This window comes from Procambarus clarkii, chromosome 51 (genome assembly GCF_040958095.1).
Source record: "Procambarus clarkii isolate CNS0578487 chromosome 51, FALCON_Pclarkii_2.0, whole genome shotgun sequence".
Classification (NCBI taxonomy): Eukaryota; Metazoa; Arthropoda; class Malacostraca; order Decapoda; family Cambaridae; genus Procambarus; species Procambarus clarkii.
The window spans coordinates 14,172,447-14,194,634 of record NC_091200.1 but is presented as its reverse complement, the minus strand read 5'-3'; the positions used below and the strand labels follow the sequence as shown (position 1 = coordinate 14,194,634).

The window sequence follows — 22,188 nt, the reverse complement described above, 5'->3', positions numbered from 1 at the left end:
GGACACATATACGTGTCTCCGCAACCACTTGGACACATATATGTCTCTCCCACCACTTGGACACATATACGTGTCTCTGCCACCACCTGGACACATATACGTGTCTCCCCAACCACTTGGACACATATATGTCTCTCCCAGCTCTTGGACACATATACGTGTCTCTCCCACCACTTGGACACATATACGTGTCTCCCCAACCACCTGGACACATATACGTCTCTCCCCACCACTTGGTTTCTCCCCCACAATTGTCTCTCTTGCTGACACTTTCTTCCCCACAATTCCAAAGACGACGCAATTTTTAAACTTTTATTTTCCTTATAGTGAACATAAAAACTTTCATTTCAGAATTAAGAATACTGAATTCTGCGCTAGATGCAGACCTGCAGAAAATGTTCCCACTATAACAGTATAATAAAGTCTCTGTTTGTTATATATGCCTCATCAAACTTTGCAGGGTAACTGGTGGTTGTTCGGGGGTCGTCATAGGCGGATGGTGGTCGGCTGTCTTCCCCTCACCTTGACATGACATGACAAATGATACAAATTTCAAATCTTGCTAAATGCCAGACAGTCGTTACTGAGACTCATCCAGCACATTAGTTTCTGTATAATTAGTGATTGTTGTGTGTGGTTCATTCATTTACGAACACATGTAGTGAAGATATTACAGCGATGAAGAGAAAGGGGTGAAGGGTAGGGAAGGTGTTGATGGGTAGGGAAGGTGGTGAAGGGTAGGGAAGGTGGTGAAGGGTAGGGAAGGTGGTGAAGGGTAGGAAGGGTAGGGAGGAAGAATACTGTAATATAGTGGGAGAGTAGGGAAGCAGCGGTGGGGTGGGTGAGTAGAGAAGCAGTGTTTATGTTGTTTTAGATTCAGCTACTCAGAACATAAAGTTCCAAGTAGCACGGGCTATGGTGAGCCCGTAAGTGGAGAGTGTTTGGAGCCATTATCTGCCAATGGCTGATACTAGGGATTAGGATGGATGGGGGTCTTCAGCCCTAAAGGGCTGGCTGTACCAGTTAGGGAGCTGGTGGGGTTAGTGTACGCCTCTAGATCTTCCATTTTTTCTTTGCCTGGGTGTTTGGCTGAGCCGTGCTGTCGTTGGAGTTTGGTGAGGTGGCTTCCACGAGGAAACCTTGTACCGAGTAGGTGTCGTATTTGTGGTGCGGCGGTGGAGCTCCTTCTAAGATGTCCTCGTCTGAGGAGTCCGTAACCTCCGTAGTTGGTGTTTTCGTCTTTCGCCTCGCAGCCTGAGGTAGGCTCAGGTGTCGTGGATTGGTGGTAGAAGTTATTTCAGGAGCATTGGTGGCGCTGTTAGCATTTGTAGACAGCATGTCTGCTAGCGCGGCTGCTGAGATGGTGATGGTAGGAGTGTTGGGAGCTCGAGAGGGAAATACCTCTGTGCCGCCCGGGTCATGGGTGGTTCTGGATCTTGTTGAGATCGACCACGTGGTCTTCCTGGAGGTAGTCTCCGGAGTGGTAGTGGAGACAGTGAAACTTGTGCCAGGGGCTATGATGGGGTCCAGGCCACTGGCTAAGTATAATATGTTCAGTTCACTGACAAAACGGTGATTGTCTGGTCCGCAAAGCCTCTCCGCTAGTCTAAGAAGACCAGGGATAATGCCTGCACGTGATGTAGGGGGCTGCGAAGGAGCCTGTTGGGCCTTGGGTCCCCATTGTGAAGGCTGGGTCCCATGGTTGAAGGAACCACTCTTTGGTAAGACTGGAAAGTCTTCTGGTCGGTGAGTGGGAGCTGAGGTGGTGAGTTGAACGCCAGGGTCTCTGATCGCGGAGGTAGAAGGGTTGTTACTCTGGGCTTCAACCTGGGCCTTGATGCTTTCCTGTCTGCGGGGGCAGCGGTAGGAAATTGCGGGGTGATTGCCATCACAGAGCAAGCAGCGATGGGTTGTTGCCTTATATATGGAGAAGTGATGGTCCAGTGCGTACAGGCTGTACTTCTGGACGGGGTGCTGACACTTGTTGGTGGGGTGGGAGAGCTCGTAGCACTTGAAGCACTGTTGGATCTCATGGTAACGTTCCTTTTTACTTGGTGGGGATGTATTTGTAAACCGAAGCAGTAAAAACATTGTGTGGCAGCCTGGTTGGCTGCAACTGTGGTGGTAAAAGTAATCTTCATTTACGATTTGTCGGTGCTGCAGAACTGAAGGTTAAATTACACACTGGTTCGGATTTTCGTCCTCGATATTGCCCATGATCTTATGTTGTGGTCGGTCAGCGATCCACCGGCTGGTCCTGCTGGTAAAAACAGTTCTTCCGGCCAGGAACTGACGTGGGAAGTGAGGATGTAGGTGGTGCTTCTTGCGAAGTATGGCATCGTTATCTTGAGGTTATCTTGAGATGATTTCGGGGCTTTTTTTAGTATCCCCGCGGCCCGGTCCTCGACCAGGCCTCCACCCCCAGGAAGCAGCCCGTGACAGCTGACTAACACCCAGGTACCTATTTTACTGCTAGGTAACAGGGGCATAGGGTGAAAGAAACTCTGCCCATTGTTTCTCGCCGGCGCCTGGGATCGAACCCAGGACCACAGGATCACAAATCCAGCGTGCTGTCCGCTCGGCCGACCGGCTCCCAGTCGTTGGTCAAGAGTTTTTCTAGCTCCTCCTCATATGAAAAGAAGAGCACGATATCATCACCTTCCTGGCTAATGTCAGTGGGTGTGATGCCGGTAACCTCCTTCACGACCTTCAGAATATTTATTCTCTTCAAAGGATGATCGTCAAGAGGGGTAGATCTAACCTTCAAAACGGAAGCAGTTGTGGGGTGGGAGAGTAGGGAAGCAGGGGTGGGGTGGGAGAGTAGGGAAGCAGGGGTGGGGTGGGAGAGTAGGGAAGCAGGGGTGGGGTGGGAGAGTAGGGAAGCAGGGGTGGGGTGGAAGAGTAGGGAAGCAGGGGTGGGGTGGGAGAGTAGGGAAGCAGGGGTGGGGTGGGAGAGTAGGGAAGCAGGGGTGGGGTGGGAAAGTAGGGAAGCAGGGGTGGGGTGGGAGAGTAGGGAAGCAGGGGTGGGGTGGGAGAGTAGGGAAGCAGGGGTGGGGTGGGAGAGTAGGGAAGCAGGGGTGGGGTGGGAGAGTAGGGAAGCAGGGGTGGGGTGGGAGAGTAGGGAAGCAGGGGTGGGGTGGGAGAGTAGGGAAGCAGGGGTGGGGTGGGAGAGTAGGGAAGCAGGGGTGGGGTGGGAGAGTAGGGAAGCAGGGGTGGGGTGGGAGAGTAGGGAAGCAGGGGTGGGGTGGGAGAGTAGGGAAGCAGGGGTGGGGTGGGAGAGTAGGGAAGCAGGGGTGGGGTGGGAGAGTAGGGAAGCAGGGGTGGGGTGGGAGAGTAGGGAAGCAGGGGTGGGGTGGGAGAGTAGGGAAACTGGGGTGGGGTGGGAGAGTAGGGAAGCAGGGGTGGGGTGGGAGAGTAGGGAAACTGGGGTGGGATGGGAGAGTAGGGAAGCAGGGGTGGGGTGGGAGAGTAGGGAAGCAGGGGTGGGGTGGGAGAGTAGGGAAGCAGGGGTGGGGTGGGAGAGTAGGGAAGCAGGGGTGGGGTGGGAGAGTAGGGAAGCAGGGGTGGGGTGGGAGAGTAGGGAAACTGGGGTGGGGTGGGAGAGTAGGGAAGCAGGGGTGGGGTGGGAGAGTAGGGAAACTGGGGTGGGATGGGAGAGTAGGGAAGCAGGGGTGGGGTGGGAGAGTAGGGAAGCAGGGGTGGGGTGGGAGAGTAGGGAAACAGGGGTGGGGTGGGAGAGTAGGGAAGCAGGGGTGGGGTGGGAGAGTAGGGAAGCAGGGGTGGGGTGGGAGAGTAGGGAAACTGGGGTGGGGTGGGAGAGTAGGGAAGCAGGGGTGGGGTGGGAGAGTAGGGAAGCAGGGGTGGGGTGGGAGAGTAGGGAAGCAGGGGTGGGGTGGGAGAGTAGGGAAGCAGGGGTGGGGTGGGAGAGTAGGGAAACTGGGGTGGGGTGGGAGAGTAGGGAAGCAGGGGTGGGGTGGGAGAGTAGGGAAACTGGGGTGGGATGGGAGAGTAGGGAAGCAGGGGTGGGGTAGGAGAGTAGGGAAGCAGGGGTGGGGTGGGAGAGTAGGGAAGCAGGGGTGGGGTGGGAGAGTAGGGAAGCAGGGGTGGGGTGGGAGAGTAGGGAAGCAGGGGTGGGGTGGGAGAGTAGGGAAGCAGGGGTGGGGTGGGAGAGTAGGGAAGCAGGGGTGGGGTGGGAGAATAGGGAAACTGGGGTGGGGTGGGAGAGTAGGGAAGCAGGGGTGGGGTGGGAGAGTAGGGAAACTGGGGTGGGATGGGAGAGTAGGGAAGCAGGGGTGGGGTAGGAGAGTAGGGAAGCAGGTGTGGGGTGGGAGAGTAGGGAAGCAGGGGTGGGGTGGGAGAGTAGGGAAGCAGGGGTGGGGTGGGAGAGTAGGGAAGGAAGGCTGGGGTGGGAGAGTAAAGGTGGGTGGGAAAGACCACTCAGCCGTCAGGCACCCCCCCCCCCCTTGTGTGTGTGTTTGTGTATACTCACCTATTCACCTATTTGTGCTTGTGGGGGTTGAGCTCTGGCTCTTTAGTCCCGCCTCTCAACTGTCAATCAACTAATGTACCGGTTCCTGAGTCTATTGGGCTCTATCATATCTACACTTGAAACTGTGTATGGAGTCAGCCTCCACCACATCACTGCCTAATGCATTCCATTTGTCAACCACTCTGACACTAAAAACGTTCTTTCTAATATCTCTGTGGCTAGTTTGGGTACTCAATTTTCTCCTGTGTCCCCTAGTGTGTGTGCCCCTTGTGTTAAATAGCCTGTCTTTATCTATCCTATCAATTCCTTTGAGAATCTTGTATGTGGTGATCATATCCCCCCTAATTCTTCTGTCTTCCAGCGACGTGAGGTGTAATTCCCGTAGTCTCTCCGCGTAACTCATACCTCTCAACTCCGGTACTAGTCTGGTGGCAAACCTGTAAATTTTTTCCAGTTTAGTCTTATCCTTGACTAGATATGGACCCCATGCTGGGGCTGCATACTGCAGGATTGGTCTGACATATTTGGTGTACAAAGTTCTGAATGATTCCTTACTCAAGTTTCTAAATGCCGCTTTTATGTTGGCCAGCCTGGCAATATGCCGCTGATGTTATCCTCTTGATATGGTTTGGCGTGATGTCAACTCCCATGTCTTTTGCTCTCTCTGACTCTTGAAGAATTTCATCTCCCAAATGATACCTTGTATCTGGTCTCCTGCTCCCTACACCTATCTTCATTACATTACATTTGCTTAGGTAACTCTATTAACCATTCCTTCAGCTTGTCTAGGTCTTCTTGAAGCCTCAAGCTGCCCTCCTCTGTCTTAATCCTTCTCATAATTTTGGCATCGTCAGCAAACATTGAGAGAAATGAGTCTATATCCTCCTTAAGATCATTCACATATATTAGAAACAGGATAAGACCGAGTACAGAGCCCTGTGGAATTCCACTGGTGACTTCAAGCCAATCTGAGGTCTCACCCCTCACTGTAACTCTCTGCTTCCTATTGCTTAGGCAGCAGAGAGTTACAGGCAGGAAGCAGAGAGTTACAGGTAAGGTGTTCTAGTGGATAAGGTGCTCTTATCCACTAGAGCACCTTACCAGTTACTCTTCCCTATCTCTCCAGCTTATATTCCAGCCTCTTATCAGGTACTGTGCCAAAGGCTATCCGACAATCCAAGAAAATGCAGTCTGCCCAGCCTTCTCTTTCTTGCTTAATCTTTGTCACCTGGTCGTAGAATTATATTAGGCCAGTAAGGCAAGATTTACTCTCCCTGAACCCATGTTGGCGATTTGTCACGAATCCCTTCTCTCGGGAATATAAACCTGGATATGCGTATGGAAATGTCAAGACACACAAGCCTGGAAACCCACTTCGGCCAATCATTAGCCAGATACCCACACCCACGTACAGACTGGCGAAGCGACTCAACGGCCTGCTGACTCCTTATGTCCCTTGCGCCTTCAGCCTGAAGTCTCCAAAGGAATTTGTTGACTTACTGCGGGGCACACGGGCCACAGGGATAAGAGCCTCGTTGGACGTCGAATCACTGTTTACCAACGTACCTGTGGACGAGACCATCGGGATGATAGCCGACAGAGTGTATCGTGATCCGGCCTGTACTCCTCTTGACATACCAGAAAATATCCTAAGGAAACTACTCCAAGCTTGTACTAAAGAGGCACCCTTCTTGAGCCCAGATGGGCACATGTATAAGCAAGTAGATGGGATCGCCATGGGTTCTCCCCTAGGTGTCCTGTTTGCAAACTTCTACATGGGTACCATCGAGCAAAAAGTCTTAGTCGACATGAACTTGAAACCGGCCATATACTGCAGGTATGTTGACGACATTTTTACACAGGTACCTGATGTCAGACATCTGCAGGAGCTGAAGGAGGCATTTGAGCAGAGTTCCGTACTGCGTTTCACTTACGAGATGGAAAAGGATGGGAAGCTGCCCTTTCTAGATGTAACAGTCATGGAAAAGAGCGGAGGTTTCCACACTGCAGTCTACACTAAGGAAACGAACATAGGAATGTGCCTAAATGCCAACAGCGACTGCCCAGACAGGTACAAGAGGAGTGTTGTTAACGCATATGTCGACCGTGCTCTCAGCCACATCTCAGAATGAAAGCAAGTCGACGAAGAACTCTGTAGGGTAAGGCAGGTCCTAGTCAACAACGGCTTCTCCAATGGTTTCGTCGAAGACATCATAAGAAGGAAAGTGAAACGCCATGCAACCTCTGAAGAGACAACTAACACAACAGTTATACCCCCTATTAGACTATTTTACAGGAACTTCTTTTCCACAGCTCATAAAACGGAGGAAAGGGTCCTGAAAGATATTGTTAATAGAAACGTTATCCCTACAGACAAAAATCAGAGGATACAACTGACGATTTACTTTAAAACCAGAAAAACGGCCAGCCTACTCATGAGAAACTCTCCAGACACAAAGCAGAACGCTTTAAAAGAGACCAACGTCGTCTATGCCTTCAAATGCCCTCTTGGGGACTGTAAGCTCCAAAAAACCCAGTATATAGACAAGACAACAACATCTCTTTCTAGGCGTTTAACGATGCATAAGCAACAGGGCTCCATTAAGGAACATATAATCTCTTCCCACAACCAAACCATCGCCAGAGAAATCCTAGTAAACAACACAGAAATCATCGATAGATACAGCGATAGCAGGCGGCTTGACGTCTGCGAGGCACTACACATCAAGAAGTCAACACCAGCAATCAACAGCCAATTAATGCACAACTATATTCTACCCACCTCAAGACTCTGCTCCAATATAGAAGCATCAAGAAATATGGACCAATAGGCTTTCTACAATCACTTCCATTCAATACCCATTGTTTCGTGTTCTGTCTTGTGTTTAGAAATTTAATACCCTATTAATACCACCTCACCCCATCCACCTCACTCAAATGTAGATATAAACAAATCGAAGATGTGTAAGTTCTATTCAGTTGTGTATGTGTAAACTAAAGTCTTTGAAAATGTAATAAGTTTTACGAAACGCGCTCAAGTGTCGCGTCAGACTAGAAATAAAAATGAATTTTGGAGAATTGATTTTTGAATTACCACCAACAGTGAAAAGAAACGTACGAAAGATCGAGAAAATTCGTGTTAGAATTATTAATCTTACTTTTTCGGTCATATTTAATAATATATGTCTACAGGAAAGACTGCTACCAAAATATACTAATATATATATATATATATATATATATATATATATATATATATATATATATATATATATATATATATATATATATATATATATATATATATATTTATTTATGCATATACAAGAATGTACATAAGGAATGTGAGGATACAAATATGGTATATATATATATATATATATATATATATATATATATATATATATATATATACATATATATATATATATATATATATATATATATATATATATATATACATATATATATATATATATACATATATATATATATATATATATATATATATATATATATATATATATATATATATATATATTTATTTATGCATATACAAGAATGTACATAAGGAATGTGAGGATACAAATATGGTATATATATATATGTATATATATTTATACATATATATATATACATATATATATATACATATATATATATATACATATATATACATATATATATATATATATATATATATATATATATATATATATATGTATATATATATATATATATATGTATATATATATATATATATATATATATATATATATATATATATATATATATATATGTATATATATATATATATATATATATATATATATATATATATATATATACCATATTTGTATCCTCACATTCCTTATGTACATTCTTGTATATGCATAAATAAATATATATATATATATATATATATATATATATATATATATATATATATATATATATATATATATATATTAGTATATTTTGGTAGCAGTCTTTCCTGTAGACATATATTATATATATATATATATATATATATATATATATATATATATATATATATATATATATATATATATATATATATATATATATATATATATATATATATAATTTCACACTTGTCACGGCCCTGTGAACAAAACAAGAAATTAACACCACAATCTGGTATCACTCCACAATAATCAATTGCCAGGAATCCCTGACGTTACACATTGACACTAACCTGAGCGCTCAGTACTGGAATTCCACACCTGCAAGATTAAATATGAAATAATATCACTCCGTCCCACGGACGATCAAAAATGATTGAATTACCACAATTCTACCAGAATGGAATATAAAATGTTACATGGACATCCCTCTCAGTCCTTGGCTAATCTATGTATACTATGTTCCCGTGCGTACCCCATCACACACACACACACACATGTACGTCTGTGTACACAAGACGTAAATCCCTCTGGACTGACAAGATGTCGACAAGGGTGATTATCTCCTCGTCCACACTTCACTTCACCTCTACAGGTGCTGTTAGTGACAATGCGACGGAACACCTGACTTTGAATTCAGGCTTAAGAGAATATAAATCACCAGATATACACACATAAGTACTTACTCATTTATACGGGCGGCCTCACACACTCACACAATTACCATACATCAGGCACCCCGCTGCGGGTGGCTGGTCATGGCGGTGGAGGCTGGGTGGAGCTGATACCTCACGTGGAGCTGATACCTCACGTGGAGCTGATACCTCACGTGGAGCTGATACCTCACGTGGAGCTGATACCTCACGTGGAGCTGATACCTCACGTGGAGCTGATACCTCACGTGGAGCTGATACCTCACGTGGAGCTGATACCTCACGTGGAGCTGATACCTCACGTGGAGCTGATACCTCACGTGGAGCTGATACCTCACGTGGAGCTGATACCTCACGTGGTTTCCTTCGTACAGGATGGCGTGACGCATCTTTCGAACCCTGCCTCACAACACGGCCCGGTTCGCACCCTCAACCCACCGGTGAAGCAGAGCATTCATACCCAGGTGACGCGCACAACATATGGCGTCTTACACAAACATGGGAAATCTGCCTTAAAACACTTACACGAATTTCCCCGTTCCCATCGATAGCTACAGAGCACTAGCAGGAATTTGAACGTCTATAATCACTGATATGGGGATCCACGAGTCTGTTACTGCTCGTATGCAAATTACCCACGTCCCAGATTTTTCTCACTCGTTCCCTATCTATCTACTCCTCGACGATGACTCCAGCTGGATTCTGACTGTGCAGCTGGCGGTCTTGGTGGAGGCAGCAGTAGAGAAGCTGAGGAGACAGTCACCATGACATCGTCTTGCCCAATTTGGCCAAATGGGCAAGAGAGAGACGTCAGGCTATGGGGGTGACTGGAGCAGAATGATGCCTTGAGGGAGAAACACCGGCGATTCCCCAGTCCTCCTCGAAAGAGCCAATGAGAGGGAGGCACACAATAGCCTAACTCTCTCAACCAATCAGCGGCGGTGTAGCATGGCCCTAGGGCAACTCAAGATGGCCGACCAACATGGCGGCTCAAGATGGACGCCTGCCGTTGCCATGACGACGATGCTAGAGCCCGCGGGAGGCCCACGCTTACCAGGCCTCTCAATATTACCGCGCAAATCTTGAGTCCTCGCTCCAAGCCATACAATGAAATGATGCTATCGGCTATATCTCTGTTCACAGATGTGCTACCCTGGCCAGGGGTAACATTTCTGGAATGCTGATGACTGGGGCTACATGTTACCAAACTTAGGTCCGTGCACTTAACAAGTGTACTGACTTCCACAGGCATAAGAGCACCATTGTAAGTGAGCTGGTGAACCATTCCCTCACAGCCACCTCCATTAATTTGCCTCTCCATGTATCCTCTCCTCCATGCGGTTCCTTGTTCTCCCAATCTATCCTTCCGTGATTGAAGTCCCCCATGATGAGCAGATGGGATCTATTTCTACAGGCAGCAGAGGCTGCCTTCTCAATTATAGTGTTAACTGCCGTGTTGTTGTTGTCATACTCTTGCCTGGGTCTTCTGTCATTTCGTGGAGGGTTGTATATCACTGCTACTACTACTTTTGGTCCTCCCAATGGTGCCTGTTATGTAGTCTCTGAATCCTTTGCAGCCCAGGATGACCATCTCCTTGAAACTCCATTCCTTTCTCATTAGTAGGGCCACTCCACCTCCTCCCCTTCTCTCCCTCTCTTTCCTTATTACAGTGTAGTCCTGGGGAAACACCGCATTCATTATGATTCCTGAAAGTTTTGTTTCTGTGAGTCCAATTACATCTGGGTTCACTTCTTGTGCTCTTTCCCGTAGTTCACTTGCCTGGCTTGTGATCCCATCTATGTTCGAGTACATCACCCTGAAACTGACTCTCTTCTGTCCCTTCACAGATCCTATTGCTTCCCCTGAAGCAGGGAAACATGGAGGAACGGGGATGGGAGGGCTAATGAAGAGGGACCTGGGAGATCTGGGTTGTGCGGGGACTGGGAGGATCCGGTACGGTGAGGAAGGTGTAGGGGGGAGGGTTTGAGGGGGGGTTGGGGAGAAAAGAGGGCATGGGGGGTGAAGGGGTGGGGGAGGCTTGGGATAGATGGGTGAGAGGGGGAGGCTTGGGGAATGGGTGAGAGGGGGAAGCTTTGGGGAGTGTGGGAGAAGGGAAGGCTTGATGGGGGTGGGAGGAGGGAAGGTTTGGAGGGATGGGAAGGAATGGGGGGCTCGGGCGGGCATAACAGGGAGGGGGTCTTGGAAGTGAGGTTGGGGGAAAGGGAGTGCAGAGTAGGTTGAGGAAGAAGGGAGGGCTCAGGCGGATGGGGGATACTGGAGAGTTTGGGAGGGATGGGGGAGAATAGAGGGCTTGGGGGTGGGGGAGCCGGGAGATCCTGGGGAGGGGGGGATCGGGGGGAGGGCACCCAAGGTGGGCACCAGGGGTTGGGACAGGAAGGGCATCATCATGTGTGTGTGTGTGTGTGTGTGTGTGTGTGTGTGTGTGTGTGTGTGTGTGTGTGTGTGTGTGTGTGTGTGTGTGTGTGTGTGTGTGTGTGTGTGTGAGTATATTCACTGACCTGCCTGTTTTACCGTGGTGTAGTGTACATTTCTCTAATAAGACAACTCCTCCGTCCCTAACGTGTGGCGGCAACAGAGAACCTGGAGAGGGAACTGGAGGAGCATCTGAGCAACATAGAGGAGATCACCGGCTTCCTCAAGATCTTCCGCTCCAGCCTCACCTCCCTCAGCTTCCTCAACAGCCTCACCAGGATAGGTGGAGAGATACTCCTCCACAGCAAGTAGGTGCTGGATGACGTTCTAAGGGAAAGGGAGAACTTAAGAAGAGGTTCTAGATGTGTTAAGATTCCTAGCGGTCTGCAGATAGCAGTGAGTGCAATTAATAATGAATTATCAGGAATTATCAGGCGAAAGCGCCAAGCCGGGAGCAGTTAATAGTTAGGAGAAATTATTAGAATATTTTGGAGGGAATGATTAGGAAGAGTAGCAGCAGTGTAACACAAAGGAGAGCACAGTCTGTGTACTTACCAAGGTGTCGTTACAAGATGAGAGCTACGCTCGTGGTGTCCCGTCTTCCCAGTACTCTTTGTCATATGTCATTTGAAGTTAATAACGGTTTTACTCTCAGCCACCTCCTCACTTTGTGTGTGCGTGTCTGTATACTAGCCTATTTGTAACACCTATGCAGGCTCATGCCTTCACGCTCGAACATTTACTCTTGGATCCCGCTTTTCTAGCCCCCAGTTGCTTAAAGCAATGATTCCTGTCCTATTTCCCTATCATATTGCCCTGCTTCCTCATTTTTTTTCACCGTCGTTAGGTTCAGTTCCTTCAGTCGCTCTTCATACACCATCCTTCGCAATTCTGGGGTGAATCTCGTCTCAAACTTCTGAACCTTTTCCAGTTTCCTTCTATGTTTCTTCAGATGGGGACACCATGATGGGGGCTGCATACTCTAAGACTGGTCTTACGTAGGCAATGTAAAGCCCCTAAATGCTTCCTTACTTACGTTTCTGAATGATGTTCTAACTTTTGCTAGCATAGAATACGCTGCTATTGTTATCCTATTTATATGTGCCTCAGGAGTTAGATTCGGTGTTACGTCCACTCCCAGGTCTCTTTCTCGGGTCGTCACAGGAAGGTAGTTTCTCTTCATTGTGCACTGTCCCTTTAGTCTCCTGTCACCTAGACCCATTTCCATAAATTTACACTTGCTCTCATTGAACAGTGTTTTGCTCTTGTCAAACACTTATAAAATAAGAACACCAGTTAACTATATGGTAGGAACAAAACTCATATATAAATACAGATACAATAATAATCACTGTACACAGGCTTATGACCACTGACACATTTAAAGATAAATAATATATGACTTTAGTAATAAGACACATGAAATACCAGACTCGTTGACAACACCTAGGAGCAAACATCCACTCTACTTAACTTACGTCTTGCAGCCAGCTCTACCACCTTCCAACTGCTGCCCACTCCTTCTGCTTCCTCACACGTGAGCGAGGCTCAGATAAATAATACCAATCGCCACAAACAACACATCTCCATCAGCGACACTTCCCTACTGAGATAGTCACTCTCAAACACTTCTAAACAAAAGTATGTAATATTTCATACATTTTGGAATAACAACTCAAATGAATAGGCTTCTCAAAAGGAAAACAAGTATTAATGGAATGCAATGCAAAACTGGCAACAGTTATGCCCACCAACGCACATGAAATGTTCCCTGTCTAATACGGGTCCGATTATACAGTTGGGCAGCACTAACAACCTCTCATACCACCCAATACAATAGGAGAATACAATGGTCTTCCAGGACACACGTCCACAGAATGATATGACAGTACTACAGCACTGAAAACAGTATAGGTAATTTTGGTAATGTATAACAAAAATGAGGTGTGATGAATGTATAAATATGCATACATTAACATAGTGAGAAATCAGGTCACTACCTAGTTGGTAACAAACTGGTCCCAGCACCGATCCTTGAGGTACTCCACTCACTACTGTTCGCCAGTTCTACTTCTCACCCTGGAGTTGTTGCCTGGAGTTACGTGAGGAAGGGTGCTGTTTGGCATGTCAGCGCCATGGAGACCCCTCTTCCCCCCTCTTCGCCGGACGGAGACCGTTGGTTTGGAGTTTTCAGGACGTGCTTCATACTTTGCTCTTGAGGTTGTGTTGTTGGACATGTTACCTGTTCGTGTGGACGAGGTGTACGGACTCCAGCTCCTGACTACCCACCGAACACAAGTGAAATTAAACTGCACGGCGGTGTACAAGGAGTTTGTCGCCCACTATGATGGACGAACATTGACCCTCCCTGGGGACGACGGTACGGTCGCCATTTCCGACTGCTGCTGCTCTATTATTTATGTGGCATTGCATAGTGTGCCCTTCAAGTTTTCGGAGGCCCTTCTGTAGAGATACTTTGGCCAATATGGTACGGTGGTCTCCCTCCGCATGAACTCCATCTCTTCCGGCAGATGATGTGGGGTCTCCTGTGGTACACGGACTCTCACCTTGAGACTCAAGTCCCCAGTTCCCTCCACAGTTACCTTGCTGGGGTACACTCTGCGGGCATTCTATGCAGGACAGCCATGCTCCTGTTTTTGTTGCGGCCTTGAGGGGTACCTGGCGGCTGCTTGCACTGGGTTCGTGGCTGCACCTGTTAATCTGTTCTAGGAAGAGGATTTTCTCCCGTTGGTGGCGCAGGACTTGTCGTCTCGTGATAGAGTGGGTGGGGAGGTTCCCCTGCCGCCTGCTGACCCGGTGGTGGTTTTGAGTTCCCCGACTGCTGACCCAGCGTGTGTAGATGGTGGTGTACACGACGAAGTGGTGGTGTGTGCGGCTCTGCCCCCACAGTCTGTCTCTTCGCTTCCGACAGCTTCTGCACCCGTTTCCACCTCTGTGCCTCTGTTGCCTTCGACATCCCTGCAGGCTCTCTTACCTGTGTTGATCCCTTTCCCTCCTCCGGCCGTGCCTGTTCTTTCTCCTGTCTACTCTGTGGGTGGCGGTCTCGTCCCCCATGTCGCTGAGGCTGACATTCTGCGGGGTCGAGCTCCCCCGGTTGTGGGGCGGCCTGCCGCCAGCTCTTCTCGGGTGCCTCCTGCAGGGGGTGACAGCTCCGATGACCAACGACCTGTCCCCAAGCATTCACGTACGGATACGGGTGCTTCGCCTCCTCGTACGTGGGCAGAGGAATGTGAGAATGCAGCGTGTGTTGATATTTCTTCTGCGATCTGTTCCTCTGTGGAGTGCAAGGATGGTGCGTCTGGTGCTGGTGTGGTTCCGGTGGATGGTATGGGCCCCTGGTGTGGTTCCTGCTGTAGGGATGTGTGCTAGTGTGTGGCCTGTGGCTCTTGATTTGGGTTCGTCGTCCGCGTCGGATAGCACCAGTTCCTCGTGAGGGGTGGTTCCTCCTTGCGAGGTTGAGGGTGAGGGTGGCGACCTGGTGGTGGTGCTGAAGAAAACTGCTCCCCCGTCCCCTGTTTTGCCGGCAGCGGTTTTGTTGCCCCTCACGACTCTGGCCATTACTTCTGTGTCTCATGTTTTGTCGGAGGTGGTGTTGCCGCCTCGGCAGCCTCCGCCCACTGTTCTGGTATCTCCTGCTTCCACGGCGGCGGTCTTCCTGCCTCACTTGACTAGTTCTTCGTCTTCGGTGACCTCTGGTTGGGGGAGTGTGCTCCCACCGGGTTTGGTGGTTCCAGAGTATATGATGTGCCTGCGGCGTCGTGTTTGTCGTTCCCCTTCCGAACAGAGGTATTTGATATGGGAGGCTTATAAGCGGAAGTATCCATCGTGGAAGTTCCCTGAGAAATATCCTCCTAAATGATTACTGTGTGTTGTGGTGTTGCTTGCACATGGGGTGCATGGTTGTGGGGTGGGGTTGCATGTGTGTGTCTGGGTGGGGCGGGTTTTGTTTTCCGGTTCCTGCATGTTCCGGTTTTTTGTTTGTTGGTTTGCTTGTGTGTGTGTCTATGGGTCTGTGTCTTTCAGTATCTGCTCTGTGTAGTTAGATGTGGTTTTATACCTCCGGCTCTGTGTCTTGTGCGTGGCTGGTTGTACTGTTGCAGTATTGTTGCTGGTTGTATAAGCAGCAGTATTGGTAAAACAGTGTTTCACTCTATCATACCCTAGACGAAACTTTATGGCAAGGCCGAATGTACTAATTTTTTATCACTGCAAGCAAAAGAACCATATCTAGGTTTCAAGGGTTGTAACATAGTAGTAGTAATAGTAACAGTAGTAGTAACAGTAGTAGTAGTAACAGCAGTAGTAGCAGTAACAGTAGTAGTAGTAGTAGTAGTAGTATTAATAATAACCGTAGTAGTAGTAACAGTAGTAGTAGTATTACTAATAGTTGTGGTAACAGTAGTAGTAATAGTAGTAGTAACAGTAGTAGTAATAGTAGTAGTAATAGTAGTAGAAGTAGCAGGCAGCAGTAGTAGTAGCATCAGCAGTCTCAGTAGTAATAGTTGTAGTACTGAATGTGGTAGTAGTAGTAATATCAGTAGTGGTAGCAATAATAGTAGTAGTAGCAGCAGTATTGGTAGTAATTGTAATAGTACTGGTAGTGATAGCAGTAGTAGTAGTATGATGACCAAACCACACATCTGAAGACGAAGAAAGGACGACGATTCGGTCCGTCGTGGACCATTATCAAGTCGAGTGAAGTAGCAACAGTAGCAGCAGCAGTAGTAGTGTTGAATATTCCTGAATCCGTATATATATTTTGAGCACATTTTGTTACTTTTTCTCTATCCAACTTTTTCTGAGGTGGCAGCGTGAGCCGCGGAGAGTAATGTGACAGGGATAGCGACAGTTAGTTAGCTTCTCCAGCATTAATATTCAGCATGAGCCTATTAGTGCATTAATTTCTGGTTTACCCCACACGTTTGTTTATTACGTTCACCCCAGCTATGTTTGTTTACATTTGTTTGTCTTAGCCTCCGCCTCCCTCATACACGCACAAGTAGTGCGTGTGTGGCTCTTAAGGGAGCCAAGTAGTCCAGGTGTGGGAGCGTCCTCCACGGTCTCACACTCCACAGGTCAAGCCCATATTATTTGTGTATACAGACACAGCCATGGCCAGGGACTAGTACACTGACACACTCGGACTCAACACATACAACGACTCAAGAAACACAATGACTCAAGAAATAAAAGAACTCAGGAAAGATCAATTTTGTTTGCTAACCTACTAGGGAAGAGAGGAGACCTAGATGATTATCATGCCCTTCAAATTAATCTAGATAAAATAAGTGCTTGGAGAACCATGTGCCAAATGGAATTCAATGTGAATAAATACAATGTTGAATAAATGAACAAATGAGCCTAAAATTGTGACCACGGGGCAAGAGGTTTGGGAAAGGAGAGTAGACTATAGGAAAGGGAACTACAAGAGGATAAGATAATATCTGGGAGAAGTGCAGTGGGAGGAAGAACTAATAAGAAAAATAGTACAAGATATGATAGACCTAGTCAAGTGCAAATGCAAGGAGGCCGAAGAGAGTTTTATACCAACAGTAAGAGAAATAACTAGGAGGAAATATAAAAACTCACAATTTAATAGACAGAGTCAGGAAGCAAAAATGAGAAGCAGGAGGGAGTGGAGGAAGTACAGAGGACAAAGGACACAGAACAATAAGATCAGATGCAACAGAGCTAGGAACGAACACATAAATATACGGAGAGTATCGGAAAGAAATTATGAGAATGATATTGCTATGAAAGTAAAAAACCAACCTAAATTACGACAGTCATATAAGAAGAAAAATATCGGTGATAAGACTAAGGAAAACAGAAGGGAGATATACAGAAAATGGCAAAGAAATCTAGGAGGCACTGAATGCCATTTTCCATGGAGTGTTCACAACCGAAACTGAGCAGCTGCCATTGTTAGAAGAAGAGATAACCCAAGATGAGAGACTAATGAATATAGAAGTGACAGTAGAAGAGGTAATGTAACAGCTAACAACACTGGATGAAACTAAAGCAGTTGGACCAGACAATGTATCACCGTGGATACTAAAAGAGGCAGCGCAGGTCCTCAGCGTGTCTCTAGCAAGGATCTATAATGAGTCACTTACGAAGGGCAAGTTGCCCTGTTGCTGGAAGACGGCAAATGTGGTACCAATTTTCAAGAAAGGAGATAGGGAAGAGGCACTTAACTACAGACCAGTATCCCTGACAAGCATTCCCTGCAAAGAACTGGAAAGAATAATCAGGTTAAGACTGGTTACACAGAAGAAATTAGGCACATAAACAAATACCAACATGGGTTCAGGGAACGGAAATCATGCCGAACAAACCTTCTGGAATTCTACGAAAAAGTAACAGTAGGGCAATTCACGTGCCGCAGTGGTAAAACACTCGCCCGGCGCTTTGAGAGCGCTTTGGCCTGGGTTCGTATCCTGGCTGGGGAGGATTGACTGGGTGCTAATCCTTAACAGGAGTCTTTGTTCACCCAGCAGCGAATGGGTACCTGGTTTTAAATGATTTGGCGGGTCGTATTCTGGGGAAAATTAGAATTACGGACTTGTCCGATATGCTGTGCATGCTAGTGGCTGTACAAGAATGTAAGAACTTTTGTACATATAGATAAGTAAATAAATAAATAAAATAACAAGAATAAGACAGAACTGCGAAGGATGGGGCAGATTGCATATTTCTGGACTGCTAAAAAACCTTTGATACAGTACCGTACAGCAGGAAATTGCTGTTCAGACCTGAGAAGCAGGCAGGAGTAAGTGGAAAAGCCCTAGCATGGGTAGGGAATTACCTAACCGGCAGGAGCCAGAGAGTAACAGTTCCGAGTTAGAAGTTTGTTTATTTATTTATAAAAGAAAGCGCAATGTACAAACAGAAAACCCCAGAAAAAAAAAACATGAGTACTGTTACGGTGCCCTCTCCTTATTTCTTTCATTTGCCGGCGTAAAGAGTCATATCAACTCTCCCTCCTGATTCTCTGAGGTTCAGGGAGTCTATTGACATATGTGGCGACCAGACCGGCTGCCAGTTAAAGGAAGGAAGTTACATTATAAGTTGTAAATAAGGGGAAATTGGCGCCCTGATATAAAATGAAAGTGTATCCCCTAATGCAGATATGACCTTTTGGAAGGGACACTAGCCGATCGCGGATTGGCTGACTTAGGTCGTGGGCGACCAATCAGGGCCTGCAGTGACGTCACCGAGTGCCCCGGGCGGCGCCAACGTCAGAGTTGACCTAACCTCGGAAGCGAGAGGACGCACCTCGGTCTGCTCTCAAGGCTTTGAGGCTCTACAAGCCTTTCTTGGTGGATCAGTGCAGGCTATCGCAGCCCATCTCACGTATTGGAGACCCCGCGCTTCTGGGAAGCAAAAAGGAACCAAGTTTATTGAGCGAAAGAGTGCCAAACTTGGACAATATTCGGCGACGACGCTGGGCGGCGACGCTGGCCGTTGAGGGCCTGAAAAGGTGTGGCGGGCAAGCCTAGCTGTGACCGGGTCACATCCACTGAGGGTTTTGGAAGGACGACACCGTTCCTAGGACAAGGAGCAACGCCTTGTGGAAGGGGCGAGTGTGGGAAAATAGTGATTAGCTCAGCGCCTATCGATGAACCAGGATTGGGGTAGCTGAATCTCAGGGATTGGAACGGCGACGACGCGAAGGCTCCACGACACCTGAGGACCTGTGGAACGTCCTGGATCGTCAAGGATCGACCCAGGAAGCGTGGGAACCTCACACCATCGAGGGACAGGCGTCGTGAGCCAGGAATGTAAGGTAGATCATTTTCCCTCCCATTACCCCTTGTGTGAGTAGGCTAGTTAGGCCACAATAGTTACTTATGTATGTGGCAACAGGACATTAATACTTTAGTAGTAGAATAGGCTGCAAGGCAGCTTGTGTCCAGGACTGTCAGAGGGGACAGTGTGTATGGACGGCAGGACAGTGAAGAAGAGGCGCTGACGTGGTGAAGAGGCCCTCCTGTGAGAGAGTGTGGGACTCCTGTCTTTCTGCCCAGCTGAAGGAGTGTTGGAGGTCGTGGAAGAAGAGGCGGCTGACGATCTCCAGACTTATTATCCTTATTTTCATATTCATGTATTACTTGTCATTGTGTGTGCGTTCATGTAATTTGGATCAGTAAATTCACACATTTTATCACTGTGTTTAAGTGTGCCTCCATTTATAATATTTCTCTATGAGCATACACAAAGGATATCATAGTACCACCTAGGGAACACTACGTTCTCTACAGAAGTTCTTATTGCCTGGAGAGTGGTAAAGACAGCACAGACTTACATAAAAGTGTACCCTTGGCCATCCGATCAGTATCCGTGCCTGAATGGTGGCAACTATTAACGTAGTGGCTATAGAGAGGCAAAGCCACACAGACCTTCCTGGGAGAGTACCCTGGGCCAACAGTCTAGTAGCAGATCTATGTTAGTAGCAATCTTCTGGCTACAAACAATATATAATACACCCACTGAACTGCATTGCTGGGGTGCAGATATAATAACCCAGCTGGCGACCTTGTTAAAAAGATAGAGAAGACAGGCGGGAAAGGAGTTCCTGCAACCCTTTTGTCTGGCCGACGGATGAGGGGCCATCTCAAGAGGAGCCGTCCCGAGGAGAGCCGTCGCAAGGTGAACCGTCCCGACTAGAGCCACCCCAAGTGCCTACCAGTGTGGAGAGAATTCACAGTGAACATGGGAGCAGTGGAAGGTCCAGCTGTAGTAAGGGGAGCCTGCAACTGGAAATACTGAAGATGCAACTGGAAGCCCAGCTGCGACGAGAGGAGAGAGAAGCGAAAATGCAGCGAGAGGAACGTGCAGCTGAGCTGCAGCGAGAGGAACGTGCAGCTGAGCTGCAGCGAGAGGAACGTGCAGCTGATCTGCAGCGAGAGGAACGTGCAACTGAGCTGCAGCGAGAGGAACGTGCAGCTGAGCTGCAGCGAGAGGAGCGTGAGCGAGAAGCACGGCTGCAGCGAGAGGAGCGTGAGCGAGAAGCACGGCTGCAGCGAGAGGAGCGTGAGCGAGAAGCTCGGCTGCAGCGGGAAGAAGGAGAGAGACGACTGCGACTGGAGGAGATAAAGGCGAAGAAAGAAGTCGAATTGCGTCGCGTTGAGCTTGGTCTGCCCTCACTACCTGCACAGCGAGATGACCTCAAGGTAAGGGATCGTGACTTACCTACGTTCGAACCACAAGAAGCTGAGGCGTTCTTCGAACACTTTGAACGGATAGCAACTCTGAAGAAGTGGCCGGAAGATGATTGGGCTGCTCTGGTCCAGGGCAGGTTGACTGGTGAGGCCCGTGAAGCCTATAACATGCTGGACCTAGAGGAGTGTACTAGTTACGACGCGATTAAGAATGCGGTGCTCCACTCATTCCGGCTGACTCCGGAGATGTACCGGAAGCGGTTCAGAGAGTGTACGAGAGCGTCGGGAAAGATGTACGCCGAGACCGCCAGGGATATGGAACGGAAACTCCTACGATGGTTGAAGGCGGAGGAAGCGGAGTCGGCGGATGATATCAAACGACTGATAGTGATGGAGAGGTTTATGTCAGTGCTCCATCCTGAGTTGCGAGTAAGGGTGAGAGAAGCAGGTATTAAGGACCTGAAGGCTGCAGCGGACCGAGCCGACATGCTGGAGGAGGCACTACATCTCAGGAGGGAGGGGCCGCTCAGACACTCGCCTTACCCCAGGTCGGGAGGGAACCTTAGGAGTTCAGGAGGAGCGAGGACAGGTGGGGACTCTCCCAAGAGTAGCGTGCCCGATGAAGTAACCCGGTTCAAGAGCTCAAGGGACGCGGGGAGGAAGCCCCAAGCTGTGAGCAGTGGACCTAGCTCGGGAGCAAGTGCTGCAGTCCTGGACACGACGACAGGGAGTCCAAGGAGGACCCAGGGGACGTCTGCAAGTGGTACCGCCAGAGGGACTGGCGAGTGGCCGCCCAGGGGAGGCAGCCGATGTTTCAACTGTGGTGTGAGAGGACATTATGCCCGCGAGTGTGAGGAGCACCAAAGGAATATAGGACTAATGTTGGAAGAGGAGAGAGTGTTTGTTCACACCCCATATTATGGTGGACCCAACGTGAATGGTTGGGAAATGAAGTTGGGTGAACATCCCTTCGTTTTCGGGGCCAACGTGAAGTTTGGAAAGTCAGACCCAGTGGAGGTTGCCGTTCTTCGAGATACGGGTGCTGACATAAGTATGGTGACCAGGAGTATTCTCCCCAAGGAATTTAATGATTCACCTGTGGGAGTGGTGAGGATACGCAGTGTGGGGGAGGAATACAGGTTGCCACTTCACGAAGTACAGCTGATTGCCGACTGCGGAGTCGAGAAAGCTATAGTAGCTGTAGCCCCTAAATTACCCCTAGAGCATGTACAGATGGTGCTGGGTAATGACCTCGGAGGAGGCAGGATACAACCCGATTGGGCCAGGAGTGCCTATGTTGCAAGCAGCGGTACAACCCTGCCAGGTGAGGTATCGGTCGTTCCAGATAGTAGTGAGGAAGCCGACTTCGCCAGGGAAAACGTCGCCAGAGACGACGACAATGAGGGCGAGAGTGCAGAGAGGTCGTCGGAGGTAGTGGAAAACCCCGACGAGGCCCTCCGACTAAGCCTGATGATGCGTGTGGAGGAGTGGCGAGGAGCAG

The 22,188-nt window shown here is 48.1% G+C and overlaps 1 protein-coding gene across 1 annotated transcript in view; it reads left to right on the top strand.

Annotated features, from left to right (window-relative positions):
* LOC123774536 (insulin receptor-related protein) overlaps positions 1–22,188 on the top strand; it is an 879,124-nt gene that overhangs the window by 548,652 nt on the left and 308,284 nt on the right. The window contains exon 10 of the mRNA XM_069303789.1: positions 11,666–11,810. Within this exon, the coding sequence (XP_069159890.1) occupies positions 11,666–11,810 (145 nt within the window). The remainder of the gene's footprint in view (positions 1–11,665; positions 11,811–22,188) is intronic.